A 16,395-nucleotide genomic window follows, 5' to 3' on the forward strand; every position below is an offset into this window, starting at 1 on the left:
AGTACCACACTGTCTTGATGACCATAGCTTTGTAGTACAACTTGAAATCCGGAATTGTGATGCCCCCGGTTCTGGTTTTCTTTTTCAATGTTCCCCTGGCTATTCGGAGTCTTTTCTGATTCCACACAAATCTTAAGATTACTTGTTCCAACTCTCTGGAGAAAGTCCATAGTATTGTGACAGGGATTTCATTGAACTTGTAAATTGCCCTGGATAGCCTAGACATTTTCACAATATTAATTCTTCCAATCCCTAAGCATGGAATATTTTTCCATCTCTTTGTGTCTTCCTCAATTTATTTTAGAAGTGGTCTGTAGTTTTTAGGGTATAGATCCTTCACCTCTTTGGTTAGGTTTATTCCTCGGTATCTTATGCTTTTGGGTGCAATTGTAAATGGGATTGACTCCTTACTTTCTCTTTCTTCAGTCTCATTGTTAGTGTATAGAGATGCCACTGACTTTTGGGCATTGATTTTGTATCCTGCCACACTGCCGAATTGCTGTATGAGTTCTAGCAATCTTGGGGTGGAGTCTTTTGGGTTTTCTATGTAAAATATCATGTTATCTGCAAAGAGGGAGAGTTTGCCTTCTTTGCCAATTTGAATTCCTTTTATTCTTTTTGTTGTCTGATTGCTGAGGCTAGGACTTCCAGTACTATGTTGAATAGCAGTGGTGAGAGTGGACATCCCTGTCGTGTTCCTGATCTTAGGGCAAAGGCTCTCAGTTTTTCTCCACTGAGAATATTTGCTATGGGCTTTTCATAGATGGCTTTAAGATGCTGAGGAATGTTCCCTGTATCCCTACACTCTGAAGAGTTTCCATCAGGAATGAATGCTGTATTTTGTCAAATGCTTTCTCTGGATCTATTGAGAGGATCATATGGTTCTTGTTTTTTCTCTTGTTGATGTGATCTATCACACTGATTGTTTTATGAGTGTTGAACCAACCTTGCGTCCCAGAATAAATCCACTTGGTCATGGTGAATAATCCTCTTGATATACTGTTGGACCTTATTGGCTAGTATCTTGTTGAGAATTTTTGCATCTGTGTTCATCAGGGATATTGGTCTATAATTCTACTTTTTGGTGAGGTCTTTGTCAGGTTTTGGAATTAAGGTGATGCTGGCCTCATAAAACGAGTTTGGAAGAATTCCATCCCTTTCCATCCTTCGGAACCACTTTAGTCGAATAGGTATTATTTCTTCTTTAAACGTTTGAGAGAATTCCCCTGGGAAGCCCTGGACTTTTGTGTCTTGGGAGGTTTTTGATGACTGCTTCAATTTCCTCCCTGGTTATTGGCCTGTGCAGGTTTTCTATTTCTTCTTGTTCCAGTTTTGGTAGTTTGTGGTTTTCTAGAAATGTGTCCATTTCTTCTAGTTTGCCTAATTTATTGGCGTATAGCTGCTCATAATACATTTTTAAAATTGTTTGTAATTCCTTGGTATTGGTTGTGATCTCTCTCTTTCTTTCGTGATTTTATTAATTTGAGTCTTTTCTCTTTTCTTTTTAATAAGGCTGGCTAATGGTTTATCTATCTTATTAATTCTTTCAAAGAACCAACTCCTGGTTTTGTTGATTTGTTCTACAGTTCTGGTTTCTGTTTCATTGAGTTCTGCTTGAATCTTTATTATCTCTCTTCTTCTGCTTGGTGTAGGTTTTATTTGCTGTTCTTTCTGCAGTTCCTTTAGGTGCAAGGTAAGCTTGTGTATTTGAGTTTTTTTTCCAATTTTCTGAGGGGTGCTTGTATTGCAATGTATTTCCCTCTTAGGGCCGCTTTTGCTGTATCTCAAAGACTTTGAAAGGTTATATATTCGTTTTCATTAGTTTCCATGAAACTTTTTAATCTTTTCTAATTTCCTGGTTGACCCATTTATCTTTTAGTAGGATGCTCCTACTTTAACCTCCATGTGCTTGAATTTCTTGCAAATTTCTTCTTGTGATTGAATTCAAGTTTCAAAGCATTGTGCTCTGAAAATATGCAGGGGACAATTCAATCTTTCGGTATCAGTTGAGACCTGATTTGTGGCCCAATATGTGATCTATTCTGGAGAAAGTTTCATGTGCACTTGAGAAGACTGTGTACTCAGTTGCGTTTGGATGGAAAGTTCTATATATATATCTGTGAAATCCATCTGGTCCAGTGTATCATTTAAAGCCCTTGTTTTGGGACACCTGGATGGCTCAGTGGTTGATCATCTGCCTTTGGCTCAGGGCATGGTCCCGGAGTCCTGGAGTTGAGTTCTATATTGGGCTCCCTGCATGGAGCCTGCTTCTCCCTCTGCCTGTGTCTCTGCCTCTCTCTGTCTCTGTGTGTCCCTCATGAATAAATAAATAAAATCTTAAAAAAAAAAGCTATTGTTTCTTTGGTGATGTTGTGCTTAGAAGATCTGTCATTTTCTGAAAGTGCCATTTTGAAGTCTACTATTAGTGTATTATTATATAAGTATGTCTTTACTTTAGTTATTAATTGATTGATATACTTGGCAGCTCCCACATTAGGGGCATAAATATTCATGATTATTAGGTCTTCTTGTTGGATAGACCCTTTAAATATGATATAGTGTCCCTCTTCATCTCTTACTACAGTCTTTGAGATAAACTTTAATTCATCTGATATGAGGATTGCTACCCCAGCTTTCTTTTGAGGACCATTTGAATGGTAAATGGTTCTCCAACCTTTCATTTTCAGGCTGGAGGTGTCCTTAGGTCTCAAATGAGTCTCTTGTAGACAGCATATAGATGGGTCTTGCTTTTTTATCAAGTCCAAAATCTTGTGTCTTTTGATGGGATTGTTTAGCCCATTCATGTTCAGAGTAACTTTGGAAAGATATGAATTTAGTGTCATCATATTACCTATTCAGTCCCTGTTTTTGTGCATTATTTCTTTAGGCTTCCTCTTTATTTTACAGAGTCCCCCTTAATATTTCATGCAAAACTGGTTTGGTGGTCACATATTCATTTAGTTTCTGCCTATCTTGGAAATTCTTTATCTCTCCTTCTATTCTGAATGAGAGCCTTGCTGGATAAAGTACTCTTGGGTGCATGTTCTTCTCCTTTAGGACTCTGAATATATCTTGCCAGCCGTTTCTGGCCTGCAAGGTGTCTGTGGAGAGGTCTGCTGTGAATCTAATATTTCTCCCCTTATAAGTTAGGGATCTCTTGTCTCTTGCTGTTTTAAGGATGTTCTCTTTATCTTTGGAATTTGCAAGTTTCACTATTAAGTGTCGAGGTGTTGAATGGTTTTTATTGATTTTAGGGGGGGATCTCTCTATGTCTTGGATCTGAATGCCTATTTCCCCCACCCCCCAAATTAGGGAAATTCTCAGCTATGATTTGTTAAAATATGCTTTCTAGCCCTTTGTCCCTCTTGGCACCCTCTGGAACCTCAATTATATGTAGATTTTTCCTTCTGAGGCTATCATTTATTTCCCTTAACCATTCCTCATGGGCTCTTGTTTTTCTCTTTTTTCCTTAGCTTGCTTCCTTGCCATCAACTTGTCTTCTATGTCACTCACTCTTTCTTCTACCTCATTAACCCTCATTGTTAGGACCTCCAGTTTGGATTGCATCTCATTTAATTTATTTTTAATTTCAGCCTGATTAGATATAAAATCTGCAGTCATGAAGTGTCTTGAATCCTTTATGCTTTTTTCCAGAGCCACCAGTAGCTTTATAATTGTTCTTCTGAATTGGCTTTCTGACAATGAATTGTAATCCATATTCTGTAACTCTGTGAGAGAGAATACTGTTTCTGATTCTTTCTTTTGTGGTGAGTTCTTCCTTCTAGTCATTTTGCTCAGTGCAGAGTGGTTGTATGAACGGGCGGAATCAAGAATATCAACCACGACCTAAGCAAATTTCACCCTAGATGATTCTTGCTAGAAGCGAAAACCCTTCTCTCTGTAGCATTCCAGCTGTTCTCTCTTTAAATATCAGGTCAAATTCATAGGTTTCAGGATGGTTTGAAATGTATCTGGGTAAGTTGGTGGGGCCAGGTGAGTTGAGGGCCCCTACTCTTCTGCCATCTTCTCAACAACCTGACACAGTTTTAATGTGTTGTAAAACCTTCAGTCTCTAAGGGCAATGTCATAAAACAGGAGTACTATAGTTTCCCATAAATACCTTTTGGAACTACTGTCACAGACAAAATTAAAGACCAGTGGATCACTGATGATTCAATTCCACCAGATACTTATGTTTTGATGAGTAGGTAAAGTATGTACTTTTCAAGTCAGAGATCTTCCCTATTTTTGTAAAGATTTTATTTATTTATTTAAGAGAGAAAGTGAGAGTATGTGTGCACACAAGTGGGGGAGGGGCAGAGGGAGAGAGAGAGGCAGATTCCCTGCTGAGCAGGGACCCCAATGGGGGAACTCCATCCCAGGACCCTGAGCTGAAGGCAGACACATAACCAACCCAGCTACCCAGGAACCCTGATTCTTCCTAATTTTTCTTTAATTAGTAACTGCTTACCTTTATTCTAGTTAACTTTTCTGGTTGTTTGTGAGAAAAAAAAAACTAGGGAAAAAGTGTAGTACATTTGGTTGTTGCAGCCACAAATTTTAAAATCTTACCTTAGGCTGATGAAAAACTGTATTTGTGGATTGATTAATTGAATTTCTTGGTTTTAAGATTATACTGTGAACCATATTTCCTTTTGTATTTTTATTTCGACACTTTTCCTGCCCCCACCTAGGAAGGTGAACTAATTAAGCAGAAAATGAATTTTTAAAATGACCTTGAAAAGGCTGCTGAGTTTGGAACCTGAAGACTTGTGTTTGAAGTTCTATAATATGAGTTTGGCCCAATGACTTTGTTTTCACATTATTTCAACTGAGGTGAAAAAAGTTACCTCAAAGGGTTGGTTTGGGAGTGCAATGAGCTGATGTAGATAAGAGTGAGTTGTAACAGGGATGCCTCGGTGGCTCAGTGGTTGAGCATCTGCCTTTGGCTCAGGGCATGATCCTGGAGTTCTGGGATCAAGTCCTGCATTGGGTTCCCTGCATGAAGCCTGCGTCTCCCTCTGCCTGTGTCTCTGCCTTTCTCTATGTCTCTCATGAATAAATAAATAAAATCTTAGAAAACAAAGTGAGCTGTAACCTGTAAAGTTATTTGCCTGTTAATTGCACATATTTATGATCGGTAACATTATGGAAAAACAGCTATCCCTTTCTTCCTCTACATCTTAGACTCTGAGGGGGCAATAGTCTACTAAGAATCTCTTCTGGATGCTGAAACTTTTTCCTTAGGGGATATGTACCAAGATCTTGACTAGGGCAGGTACAGACAGAGAGTGTTACTCAAATCATTTAAATTGCACATCAAAGCAGATTTTTCGCCTCTATCTGCATGATTCCCATCTCTCTCTCTCTCCCTCTCTCTCTACTTGTTCCAAAACCCTAATACCCAACAACTAAATTAATAACAAGCTTAGGATGCATTTAATTTAATTTATTAAATATTTATTACTAAATATGTATTGTAATAATTAAACTTCTGGAATGATTATGGTATTTTATGCTCTATTTAAAGACTTATAATTACATGTGATTATTATAGAATGTGCTATGATACAAAAAATTTTATACTGGTAAAACAGATTTGAGAACAAGTCCTTATTTCCTTTATGGGGCTACCAGAAGTCACTCTTGTGGGGCTCAAAACTAAGAAAAGATTGAAATTGGTTTTTAAAAATTATTATTATTTTTTTAGTTTAGCTACTTGAAGAGAAGCCTTACCCTAAGTGATGGTCTTTATGTTATTGAAACATTGGGAATAAGTAGCTCAATTTAAGGAAACCTTTAGAACTGGACCAGGACATACTCATACATACACAAAAACAAACGCACTTAATAAAAAGAAACAAACCAAAACCTCAAAGCTAATAGAGCAGTTCATTACTAGGCTATCTATCCACAGGATTGTGCTAATTTACCATTTTGTCTATGTCCAGGAAGAAATGAGTTACAGTTTAAAAACATGCTAGTATTTTACCAATATTAATCAAGGGAAACTATTCTTGACCAGTAGATATATGCTTCAGGTTCCTTGACAAGAATGATTCTTGCAGCAAAATATCAACACTTCAGATTCTAGATTAACAATAAGTATTCAGGAACTGTAGATAGCATAGAAACAATATATTATAAATTCTCAATGAACTGGAAAAATTGAAATTTTGCTCCTGTAAAGCTAAAGGCCAAATGCAGACCAATGGTTATTAAAGTATTTTCTTTCCTATTGTTGCAGGATTGCAGGGCTCTTGTCTCACAGAGTCAAAGAATGGATCTTGCAGACACAAAAGGATGAAGTGGAGTGGAAGTTTATTAAGTGAAGGTGAGAGCAGAAAGGAAAGGAAAAAACTCTCTAGAGTGAGATGGGTCCCGAATGGGTTGTCACTGAGGACTCTCAATGGCACTCTTTTACTGAGAACTGAGCAGGAAACTTGTGGCTTTGAGACTCGTGCTATCTTGATTTGTTCCCTTATCTCTTATTTCCCTCTGTCTCAGAGTCTCTACCTTCCAGGAATAGTTTGAGAGCCCAGTCAGGGGAGTCAGGGGCCTCCTCTCATGTCTACACCTTACCCCCTTCCCTACTCATAGGACATGACCTGTGGGCAGAAAGAGTCATCCTGTATTGTGAGGAGTGACTGACTGTATACTTTTTAATGAGTTGGGGTGAGGGATAGAGCAAGTTTCCAAGGAATCAGGAAAGAAGGCTTTCAGGACATCGAGGGGCCAGCTGCTGCCAAGATAAGGTTACTTTTCAACGTGAAGGCACTAAGGCAGCCATGAGTTCCTTGAGGAAAGTCACGCTCTGCATGTTTCAGTGACCTCTCAGTGTGTTGCCAGATGTAAGATTTTAATTTAAGCTACATTTCTTTTGCCTTTGTTTACCACATCACTGTGAGCAGAAGTGATATTCAAAATATCCAGCATAAAACAAAACAAAACAAAGCAAAATATCCCTCATATGGATGTATAGACCGTTAGGAATGAAGTCACGATTCATTCAGAGTCCTGGGCAGTGAATGACCAACACAGCCTGGACTGGGAAGATCTCAACAATTCATGAGCATTGACATCAAGCTGGCCTTTCTTAACATCTGATCTTTTTAAACCACAGTGATCTTTTTTCATCATATGTAAGATTGACAAACTCCAAAACTGCAAGTTCTGACTCCAATAAGTAGCTACCACAGAGGTATGCACCCTATTGTCTTGAATATTCCTAGTTTATGTCAAACAAAATAAAACTTCAAGGAATAATAACCTGTGAAAACAGACAGTGACTGGAAACTGTAAAATTAAAATAAGATAATAAATTCCTTGTGAGAAATGGTTATACCAATAATTTTATTACTTTTTTCCTCTTTTGAATTCTGTTATGAAATTTGATAATTGAATTTTAGGACATTTACTTTGGGGATGTTACTGTTAGTTCATAAATTATTAAACTACCAAATCTCTACTGAATGTTATTATGCACCAGATTTTCTCTTTTTCTCTTTCTGCTTCTATATGCCATGTAACTCACACAACACTACATTATGAATAAAACTGAATTTTGAAAACAAAGGAAATAGGAGATAGTACTTTACATAGTATATACTATATACTACACTAATACTTTTATTATGAAAATTCTATTTCATATTGTTATACTTCCAAATTGCTCTTTTATGCTATCTGGAATGTAATTTTGCTAAAAATCTATAGCTAAATATGACTGTTTATGGAAAAGTTATTTTGTTACCTTGGAGGAGGGAGGGTCTTTCTAAGTATGATTCATTATTTAGACTCATAAAAGATTTTGAAAATTAACTGCATAAAAATAAATATGTATGGCATAACACCATTGGCAGAACCAAAAGCTAAATGTTGGAATGAAAGAAAGAAAAACATTTGTAATTCATATTATAGAATATTAATTTCCTTAATATATACAGAACTCATAGAAATAGATAAGACAAAAAAATCTAGTAAAAAATGGGAAAAAAATTAAAGACAGCGTTTACAGGAAAATAAATGCAGGTAGCTTTTAAGAATATGAAAATATGGTCAACTTTGTTTACTCATAATAGGAGAAATACAAATTAAACCAGAATGATACCATTTCCCACTTATTAGATTGTTACAAATCTTTTTTTTAAAATATTTTATTTATTCATGGGAGACACAGAGGGAGAGGCAGAGAAACAGGCAGAGGGAGAAGCAGGCTCCAAGCAGGGAGCCCGACGTGGGACTCAACCCTGGGTCTCCAGGATGAGGTCCTGGGCTGAAGGCGGTGCTAAACCGCTGAGCCACCAGGGCTGCCCAGATTGTTACAAATCTTAAAAAAAAAAAAAAAAAAAGATTATTACAGATCTGAAAGTTTGATGGCACAGTGTGTACATTGATGTAGGGCAACTTGGAGATTGTATCTAAATTGCAAACATAATCATTTGACCCAGGGATTGTACATCTAGCACTATAAATTCCACATATATTGGCACACTTTAAAAAAGATATACAAAATTATTCATCACAGAGTGTTTGGAAAAGCAAAAGATTGGGAGTAGCTTAAATGTCCATCACCAAAACACTGGTTAAATTAATTATGGTAACTCATATAATACAACGTATAAATCTTCAACAGAGGACGCTCAAGTCTTTTAAGTGTTGAAAAGAAAAGGTCTTGAAGGTAAGGTCCAGAGTATTGTGTATTGTATGCTATTTTTTGTATAAAAAGGTAGACCTTTGAGTATATGTTTGTATTTTCTTATTTACACATAAAGAAGATCTGAAAGTATAAACATTCAACTATTTACAGGGGTGGTTAATTGGGTCGCTGAGGGCAAGGTAGAGAGGGAAATTTTTCACTGTTTATTATGTATAACATAATTTTAAAAATATGTGTATATAATCCAAAAGTTAATCCAAGGTTTTCTTGATTTCTAAATTGATCTTACTGCAAGATATATCCTTTACCTGAATCTTCTAGAGTCTGTGCAATCAAATAGGACAGGAGTAATAGTGTAAATATCCAGTGAGAAGTACCAAGATAACTATGGAAACGCCCATGGAAAATATCACTATTTATCAACTCTACTTCTCAGACTCATTTCCTGAGTTTAGCAGGAAGAACCTTTGATTTAAAAATCTACAGGCTTAAAAAATTGAGCTGCATCCCCCATGTTGACAGAGAAAGAAGCTGGAAGTTGCCAGGGGAGTGTAAATGATGGTCATGTCCATGATACTAGAAAGTCACAATTATATTTTACTTTGACATTTCACAGGAAACTAGGGTTAGAACTCTGTCCTCAAGCCTTCAGGTCTGAATTTTTTCGCTTGCCACGTTTACTATTAAATTTAGGTACAATAAACTTGAAAAGAATTTGAAATAACCCTAGAAACAGCAAATTTGCTTCCTTTTTTTTTTTTTCTAAATCTTTTTTTTTTTTTTAATTTTTATTTATGATAGTCACACAGAGAGAGAGAGGCAGAGACACAGGCAGAGGGAGAAGCAGGCTCCATGCACCGGGAGCCCGACGTGGGATTCGATCCCGGGTGTCCAGGATCGCGCCCTGGGGCGAGGGCAGGCGCTGAACCGCAGCGCCACCCAGGGATCCCAATTTGCTTCCTTTTTATAACAGAACATATATTTAAAAAATGGACCAGAAAATCAGCTTTTGTTACCTTCAGAAGTCTAATAACACATTTTGGAGTGATGTAGTGACACCGAATACACACTTTCTCTTCCTGGTGCCTTTGTCTCATCTAGAAAGTTGTCCAGTAGAAACTCTGATATAACAAGTCCACTCTCAAACAGATGGTTTTGAACTGCTCTCTCGTCTTGAAACCGGCAATTATTTTGTCCCTGTGTGCTTGACGCTTGGATGGGAATGATTTTTTTTTTCTTTTTTCTTTTTTTTTTTTTTTTTTTTTACAACTATCAAGGACAACATGAATGGAGGCCTTCATTTACTGGAAATAGCAAGAGTGGAAAGCTCTGTTGCACACATTGCAATGTTGCCATATAAAGCAGTGTTTCTTTTTATCAGCAAGTGGTTTATAAGTGCCCACAGCCCCCCAAAACAAACAGCCTGGTTTACAACAACATATTTGGTGGTGTTTTCAGTTAGTAATATTCTGTGCCCTGCTTAAAGTATTATGCTCCTGCTTTAAGCAACTGTTTAATTAAAACCTCAATAATGGGGAATACCTGGGTGGCTCAGTGGTTTAGTCCCTGCCTTCTTTGTAAAAAGAGTGGCTAATATTTTGAAAAGTACAGTCTTTTGATCTTTTTCAGAGTACTTTTCTTCAACTTTTTTTCAAAGGGAAGCTGTCACTATTGATTATTTTGTCGGTTTCAACAAATCTAGATGTTTTAGTATGGTAAATTACCATTTTATTCCATTCCAATATAGAATATAAATGCATTCAATGAAATAGAAAAGCCAAAAGTTCTTCCTACAAGTCAAGACACTGCAACGTACAAATATATAATTCAAAAATTCAATTTTGTACACCCTATGAGATCATATAATTTGATCTATTCAGTAACACTCTTGCTTCTGTAGAGCTTAAAGTTTTTCTGTTTGTAAATTTTGTAGTTAGTAATTGTATCAGTAAACCTTAAAAACTGAGGAATTTTTGGTACTCCATTTTGAAACACTTAATATTTAAGTTTTCTGAATGCATTAGAAAAGACTCAAACAAAATATGGAGGACTAATTCATTAAAAAGTTAAATACCACTGTAGAGCATTTAAGTTGATTTACAAAATAATTATTCAAAGACCTAAACTTCTCTAACATTTGACTGATGACATACAGTGAAGAGAAAAAGCACATACCACTATGATAAATTTACACATATGTGTAATATATGTGTAATGCATATCAGCTATCAGCTCCCGTACAAAAATATTATAGTTCCGTTACTCTAACTATATATATACATACAAATATTTGTAAGTTATAATAAGTACACATTCTCTTCACATTTGGAAAATACTGGATGTTGTTTGGAATTGTGAATTATGTATGCACCACAACTAAATTCAAGTACATTTAAATTTCATTTTTAAACTTATTTTAGTAAAAACACTGTTCTACCATGATTCTTTGTTCTACCAAAATTTGCACTTTTAACTGTAAAATAAATTACTGTTATCTTCAATACCGAGTTTTAATTGAGTTTATAACATTTACAGCAATATCAAATGTCACATTAACTTTCTTTTTTTAAGTTTTTATTTAAATTTCGATTAGTTAACAGACTGCAGTATTAGTTTCAGGTGTACAGTATAGTCCCTTTAACATACATCATGCGGTGCTCATCACAAATGTACTCCTTAATCCTTATCACCAACCAGCCCATCCCCCACCCAATTCCCTTCTCAAATGTCACATTAACTTTCTAGAACTTTGACTCCAAGAACTGGAAAGAAAAATGATCCTGGGGTCCGGGAATCAAGTCCCGCATCGGCTCCCTGCATGGAGCCTGCTTCTCCCTCTGCCTGTGCCTGTGCCTCTCTCTCTGTGTGTCTTTCATGAATAAATAAAATCTTAAAAAAGCACCTCAATAATGATCTCTAAAGCTTTAATAGCGACAGTCTCCGGGGAGAGTCCCCGCGGTTTCCCGCTTGTTTCCCGCTCGTTTGCTCCACCGGCCGCCGCTCAGGGCTAGCCCTCTGCCATCTCCCGCAGCGCTCCCGGGCCGCTCCGAGGCCGCCGCTCCGAGGCCGCCGCCGCCTGTTCCTCGGCCGCCGCCGCCGGGCTCCTCGGGCCGCTGCTCCAAGGCCGCTGCTGCCCGGCTCCTCGGCCGTCGCCGGGCTCCTCAGCTGCTGCCCCTCGGCCGCCGCTGCCCCGCTCCTTGGCCGCCGCCGGGCTCCTCAGCCGCCTCTCCAAGGCCGCCGCCGCCGGGCTCCTCGGCCGTCTCAGGGCTCCTCGGCCGCCTCTCCAAGGCCGCCGCCGCCCGGCTCCTCGGCCGTCGCAGGGCTCCTCGGCCGCCTCTCCAAGGCCGCCGCCGCCGGGCTCCTCGGCCGTCTCAGGGCTCCTCGGCCGCCTCTCCAAGGCCGCCGCCGCCGGGCTCCTCGGCCGTCTCAGGGCTCCTCAGCCGCCTCTCCAAGGCCGCCGCCGCCGGGCTCCTCGGCCGTCTCAGGGCTCCTCGGCCGCCTCTCCAAGGCCGCCGCCGCCCCGCTCCTCGGCCGTCTGAGGGCTCCTCAGCCGCCTCTCCAAGGCCGCCGCTGCCCCGCTCCTTGGCCGCCGCCGGGCTCCTCAGCCGCCTCTCCAAGGCCGCCGCCGCCCGGCTCCTCGGCCGTCTCAGGGCTCCTCGGCCGCCTCTCCAAGGCCGCCGCCGCCCGGCTCCTCGGCCGTCGCAGGGCTCCTCGGCCGCCTCTCCAAGGCCGCCGCCGCCCGGCTCCTCGGCCGTCTCAGGGCTCCTCGGCCGCCTCTCCAAGGCCGCCGCCGGGCTCCTCGGCCGTCGCAGGGCTCCTCAGCTGCCGCTCCAAGGCCGCCGCCGGGCTCCTCGGCCGTCGCAGGGCTCCTCGGCCGCCTCTCCAAGGCCGCCGCCGCCCGGCTCCTCGGCCGTCGCAGGGCTCCTCGGCCGCCTCTCCAAGGCCGCCGCCGCCGGGCTCCTCGGCCGTCTCAGGGCTCCTCGGCCGCCTCTCCAAGGCCACCGCTGCCCCGCTCCTCGGCCGTCTCAGGGCTCCTCGGCCGCCTCTCCAAGGCCGCCGCCGCCCGGCTCCTCGGCCGTCTCAGGGCTCCTCAGCCGCCTCTCCAAGGCCGCCGCCGGGCTCCTCGGCCGTCGCAGGGCTCCTCAGCTGCCGCTCCAAGGCCGCCGCCGGGCTCCTCGGCCGTCGCAGGGCTCCTCAGCCGCCTCTCCAAGGCCGCCGCCGCCCGGCTCCTCGGCCGTCTCAGGGCTCCTCGGCCGCCTCTCCAAGGCCGCCGCCGCCGGGCTCCTCGGCCGTCTCAGGGCTCCTCGGCCGCCTCTCCAAGGCCGCCGCCGCCCCGCTCCTCGGCCGTCTCAGGGCTCCTCGGCCGCCTCTCCAAGGCCACCGCTGCCCCGCTCCTTGGCCGCCGCCGGGCTCCTCAGCCGCCTCTCCAAGGCCGCCGCCGCCGGGCTCCTCGGCCGTCGCAGGGCTCCTCGGCCGCCTCTCCAAGGCCGCCGCCGCCCGGCTCCTCGGCCGTCGCAGGGCTCCTCGGCCGCCTCTCCAAGGCCGCCGCCGCCCGGCTCCTCGGCCGTCTCAGGGCTCCTCGGCCGCCTCTCCAAGGCCGCCGCCGGGCTCCTCGGCCGTCGCAGGGCTCCTCAGCTGCCGCTCCAAGGCCGCCGCCGGGCTCCTCGGCCGTCGCAGGGCTCCTCGGCCGCCTCTCCAAGGCCGCCGCCGCCCGGCTCCTCGGCCGTCTCAGGGCTCCTCGGCCGCTCCAAGGCCACCGCCGCCCGGCTCCTCGGCCGTCGCAGGGCTCCTCGGCCGCCTCTCCAAGGCCGCCGCCGCCGGGCTCCTCGGCCGTCGCAGGGCTCCTCAGCCGCCTCTCCAAGGCCGCCGCCGCCGGGCTCCTCGGCCGTCGCAGGGCTCCTCAGCCGCCTCTCCAAGGCCGCCGCCGCCGGGCTCCTCGGCCGTCTCAGGGCTCCTCGGCCGCCTCTCCAAGGCCGCCGCCGCCCGGCTCCTCGGCCGTCTCAGGGCTCCTCGGCCGCCTCTCCAAGGCCGCCGCCGCCCGGCTCCTCGGCCGTCGCAGGGCTCCTCGGCCGCCTCTCCAAGGCCGCCGCCGCCCGGCTCCTCGGCCGTCTCAGGGCTCCTCAGCCGCCTCTCCAAGGCCGCCGCCGCCGGGCTCCTCGGCCGTCTCAGGGCTCCTCGGCCGCCTCTCCAAGGCCGCCGCCGCCGGGCTCCTCGGCCGTCGCAGGGCTCCTCGGCCGCCTCTCCAAGGCCGCCGCCGGGCTCCTCGGCCGTCGCAGGGCTCCTCAGCCGCCTCTCCAAGGCCGCCGCCGCCGGGCTCCTCGGCCGTCGCAGGGCTCCTCAGCCGCCTCTCCAAGGCCGCCGCCGCCCGGCTCCTCGGCCGTCGCAGGGCTCCTCAGCCGCCTCTCCAAGGCCGCCGCCGCCCGGCTCCTCGGCCGTCGCAGGGCTCCTCAGCTGCCGCTCCAAGGCCGCCGCTCCTCGGCCGCCGCTGCAGGCTCCTCGGCCGCCGCCATGACGACCGCGTCCCGCTGGCAGCTGCGCCCCAACTACCGCCAGGACTCCGAGGCCGCCGTCAACCGCCAGATCAGCCTGGAGCTCTACGCGACCTACGTCTACTTGTCCATGTCTTACCACTTTGATCACTACGATGTGGCTTTGAAGAACTTTGCCAAATATTTTCTTCACCAGTCTCACGAGGAGAGGGAACATGCTGAGAAACTGATGAAGCTACAGAACCAACGAGGCGGTCGAATGTTCCTTCAGGATATTAAGAAACGGGCCCGTGGGATCCCTGGGTGGCGCAGCGGTTTGGCGCCTGCCTTTGGCCCGGGGCGCAATCCTGGAGACCCGGGATCGAACCCCATGTCGGGCTCCCGGTGCATGGAGCCTGCTTCTCCCTCTGCCTGTGTCTCTGCTTCTCTCTCTCTCACTGTGTGCCTATCATAAAAAAAAAAAAAAAAAAAAAGAAACGGGCCCGTGACACCTGGGGACGGCCGAATGCAATGGAGTGTGCGTTACACTTGGACAAGAGTGTGAATCAGTCGCGACTGGAACTGCGCAGACTGGCCACTGATAAAAATGCCCCCCACTTGCGTGACTTCGTGGAGACTCATTACCTGAACGAGCAGGTGAAATCCATCAAAGAATTGGGTGGGCACATCACCAACCTGCGCAAGGTGGGGGCCCCCCGAATGTAGCATGGCGGGGATCTCTCTGACAAGCACACCTCGGGAAACGGTGATAGAGCTAAGCCTTAGGCTGTCTTCCCATAGCCACGGGGGTGACTTCCCAGATCACCGAGGCAGTGCATGCATGTTGGGGTTACCTTTACCCCAACTATAAGGGTAAGTTGTACCAAAACATCTACTTCTTTGGTTTGTACCATTCCTTCAAATAAAGTAATCTGGTACCCCCAAAACAAACAAACAAACAAACAAACAAACAAACAAACAAACAAATAAGGCTTTAATAGCAAAGCATTACATTGGATAGCAAGGTAATGAATTTTTAATAAATTAATTAAGTATGGCCTCTTTCTGCCCAATAAATAAAAATATATGAAATCTTGCCTGATATGATCAATCTTGCCTTCTGAAAATCTTGTGTAAACACTAACCTAAAATCATGTTTTATGAACCATACTTAATTATGTATTCAACAACATAGAACCCTCAGGGCCCAGTCCATGGTAGAAGCTGGTAAATCCTACTTGTGCTTTCTTCTCTTCTGGCAGGAGCACATTAGCACTTGGCAGACACACCTCGTCAGGTATGATAAGAAGCCAAGAGACATGGCAGAGAAAACAGAGTGCCTAAATGGAGCAAGTGACTTTACTTTAGCTTTTGTAGTTTCTTTCCTTTTATTTAGTTTTATTTGTTTAAGTAATCTCAACACTCAACGTGGGGCTTGAACTCATGATCAAGAGTTCAGGCTCTTCCTACTGAGCCAATAAGGCTCCGCGCTTCTGGAATTTTTATAGCAAATTTGCTACATTAGCCAAGTCTAAAAGGCTAGAAAGAGTAATATTTTAAGAAACAGCAAAGCCTTTAGTGCCCATGGCTCTTGAAGCCACTGTGGGATAGCTACATAATGCCAAGATGAGTAACTATTTTACCTGGTTCTTCAATTTGATCATCTTATTCAACGAATTGTGAAATTTCACTGACTCATATTTTAATTTCTCTCCTCTGCAAGAGGGTATTGCTGTGTGAAGAAGGATGCATTTTACTATTAAATCACTGTGTATAGTCCTAACAGGTTATTTAACTACTTTCTGCTTAAGGAAGACCTGTGTTCTGCAGTGAAGAGCTGGAATCAAAGCATTTTATATTTGAATCTTATTCCCCCCACATTACCTGTGAACAAAGACATATTGTGAACAACCTGTGAGCAAAGACAGATTGTGAATCTTCATTTTTCATTTATAAAATGGGCTACCCACCTCATCATGTTATGAGGATGAAATGAGATATGTGTAAATTGTCAGCTCATTGATTTTGGCATGTTAAATACTTAAGGAAGCAGGGTGTTATTATTCTGAAGTATTCCAGACATTAGTTTTAGTCAAAATTTCCAGTCGTTGGCTATTCTTTGCCAATGCTTTAGCTCTATACTATAGCAAGAAGACCATCTGGTGAGTATTATGTGCTAGTTCTGAAAGGTGAAGGAGTGGTGCTTTTAAAATAAAAATTAGAGGTGCAGGAGAAAAGACCTATCTGATACATGATTGATCTTGATAG

At 44.1% G+C, this 16,395-nt stretch overlaps 1 protein-coding gene across 1 annotated transcript; it reads left to right on the forward strand.

The window, feature by feature from the left end:
* The first annotated feature begins 14,131 nt into the window (after window positions 1-14,131).
* Window positions 14,132-14,853, forward strand: LOC121492674 (ferritin heavy chain-like). The gene is made up of 2 exons (XM_041757861.1): window positions 14,132-14,466; window positions 14,652-14,853. The coding sequence occupies exons 1-2, from the start codon at window positions 14,168-14,170 to the stop codon at window positions 14,851-14,853; spliced, it is 501 nt and encodes a 166-aa protein (XP_041613795.1). The 5' UTR covers window positions 14,132-14,167.
* Window positions 14,854-16,395: the final 1,542 nt, after the last annotated feature.

Source organism: Vulpes lagopus, chromosome 6 (assembly GCF_018345385.1).
Source record: "Vulpes lagopus strain Blue_001 chromosome 6, ASM1834538v1, whole genome shotgun sequence".
NCBI classification, from domain to species: Eukaryota; Metazoa; Chordata; class Mammalia; order Carnivora; family Canidae; genus Vulpes; species Vulpes lagopus.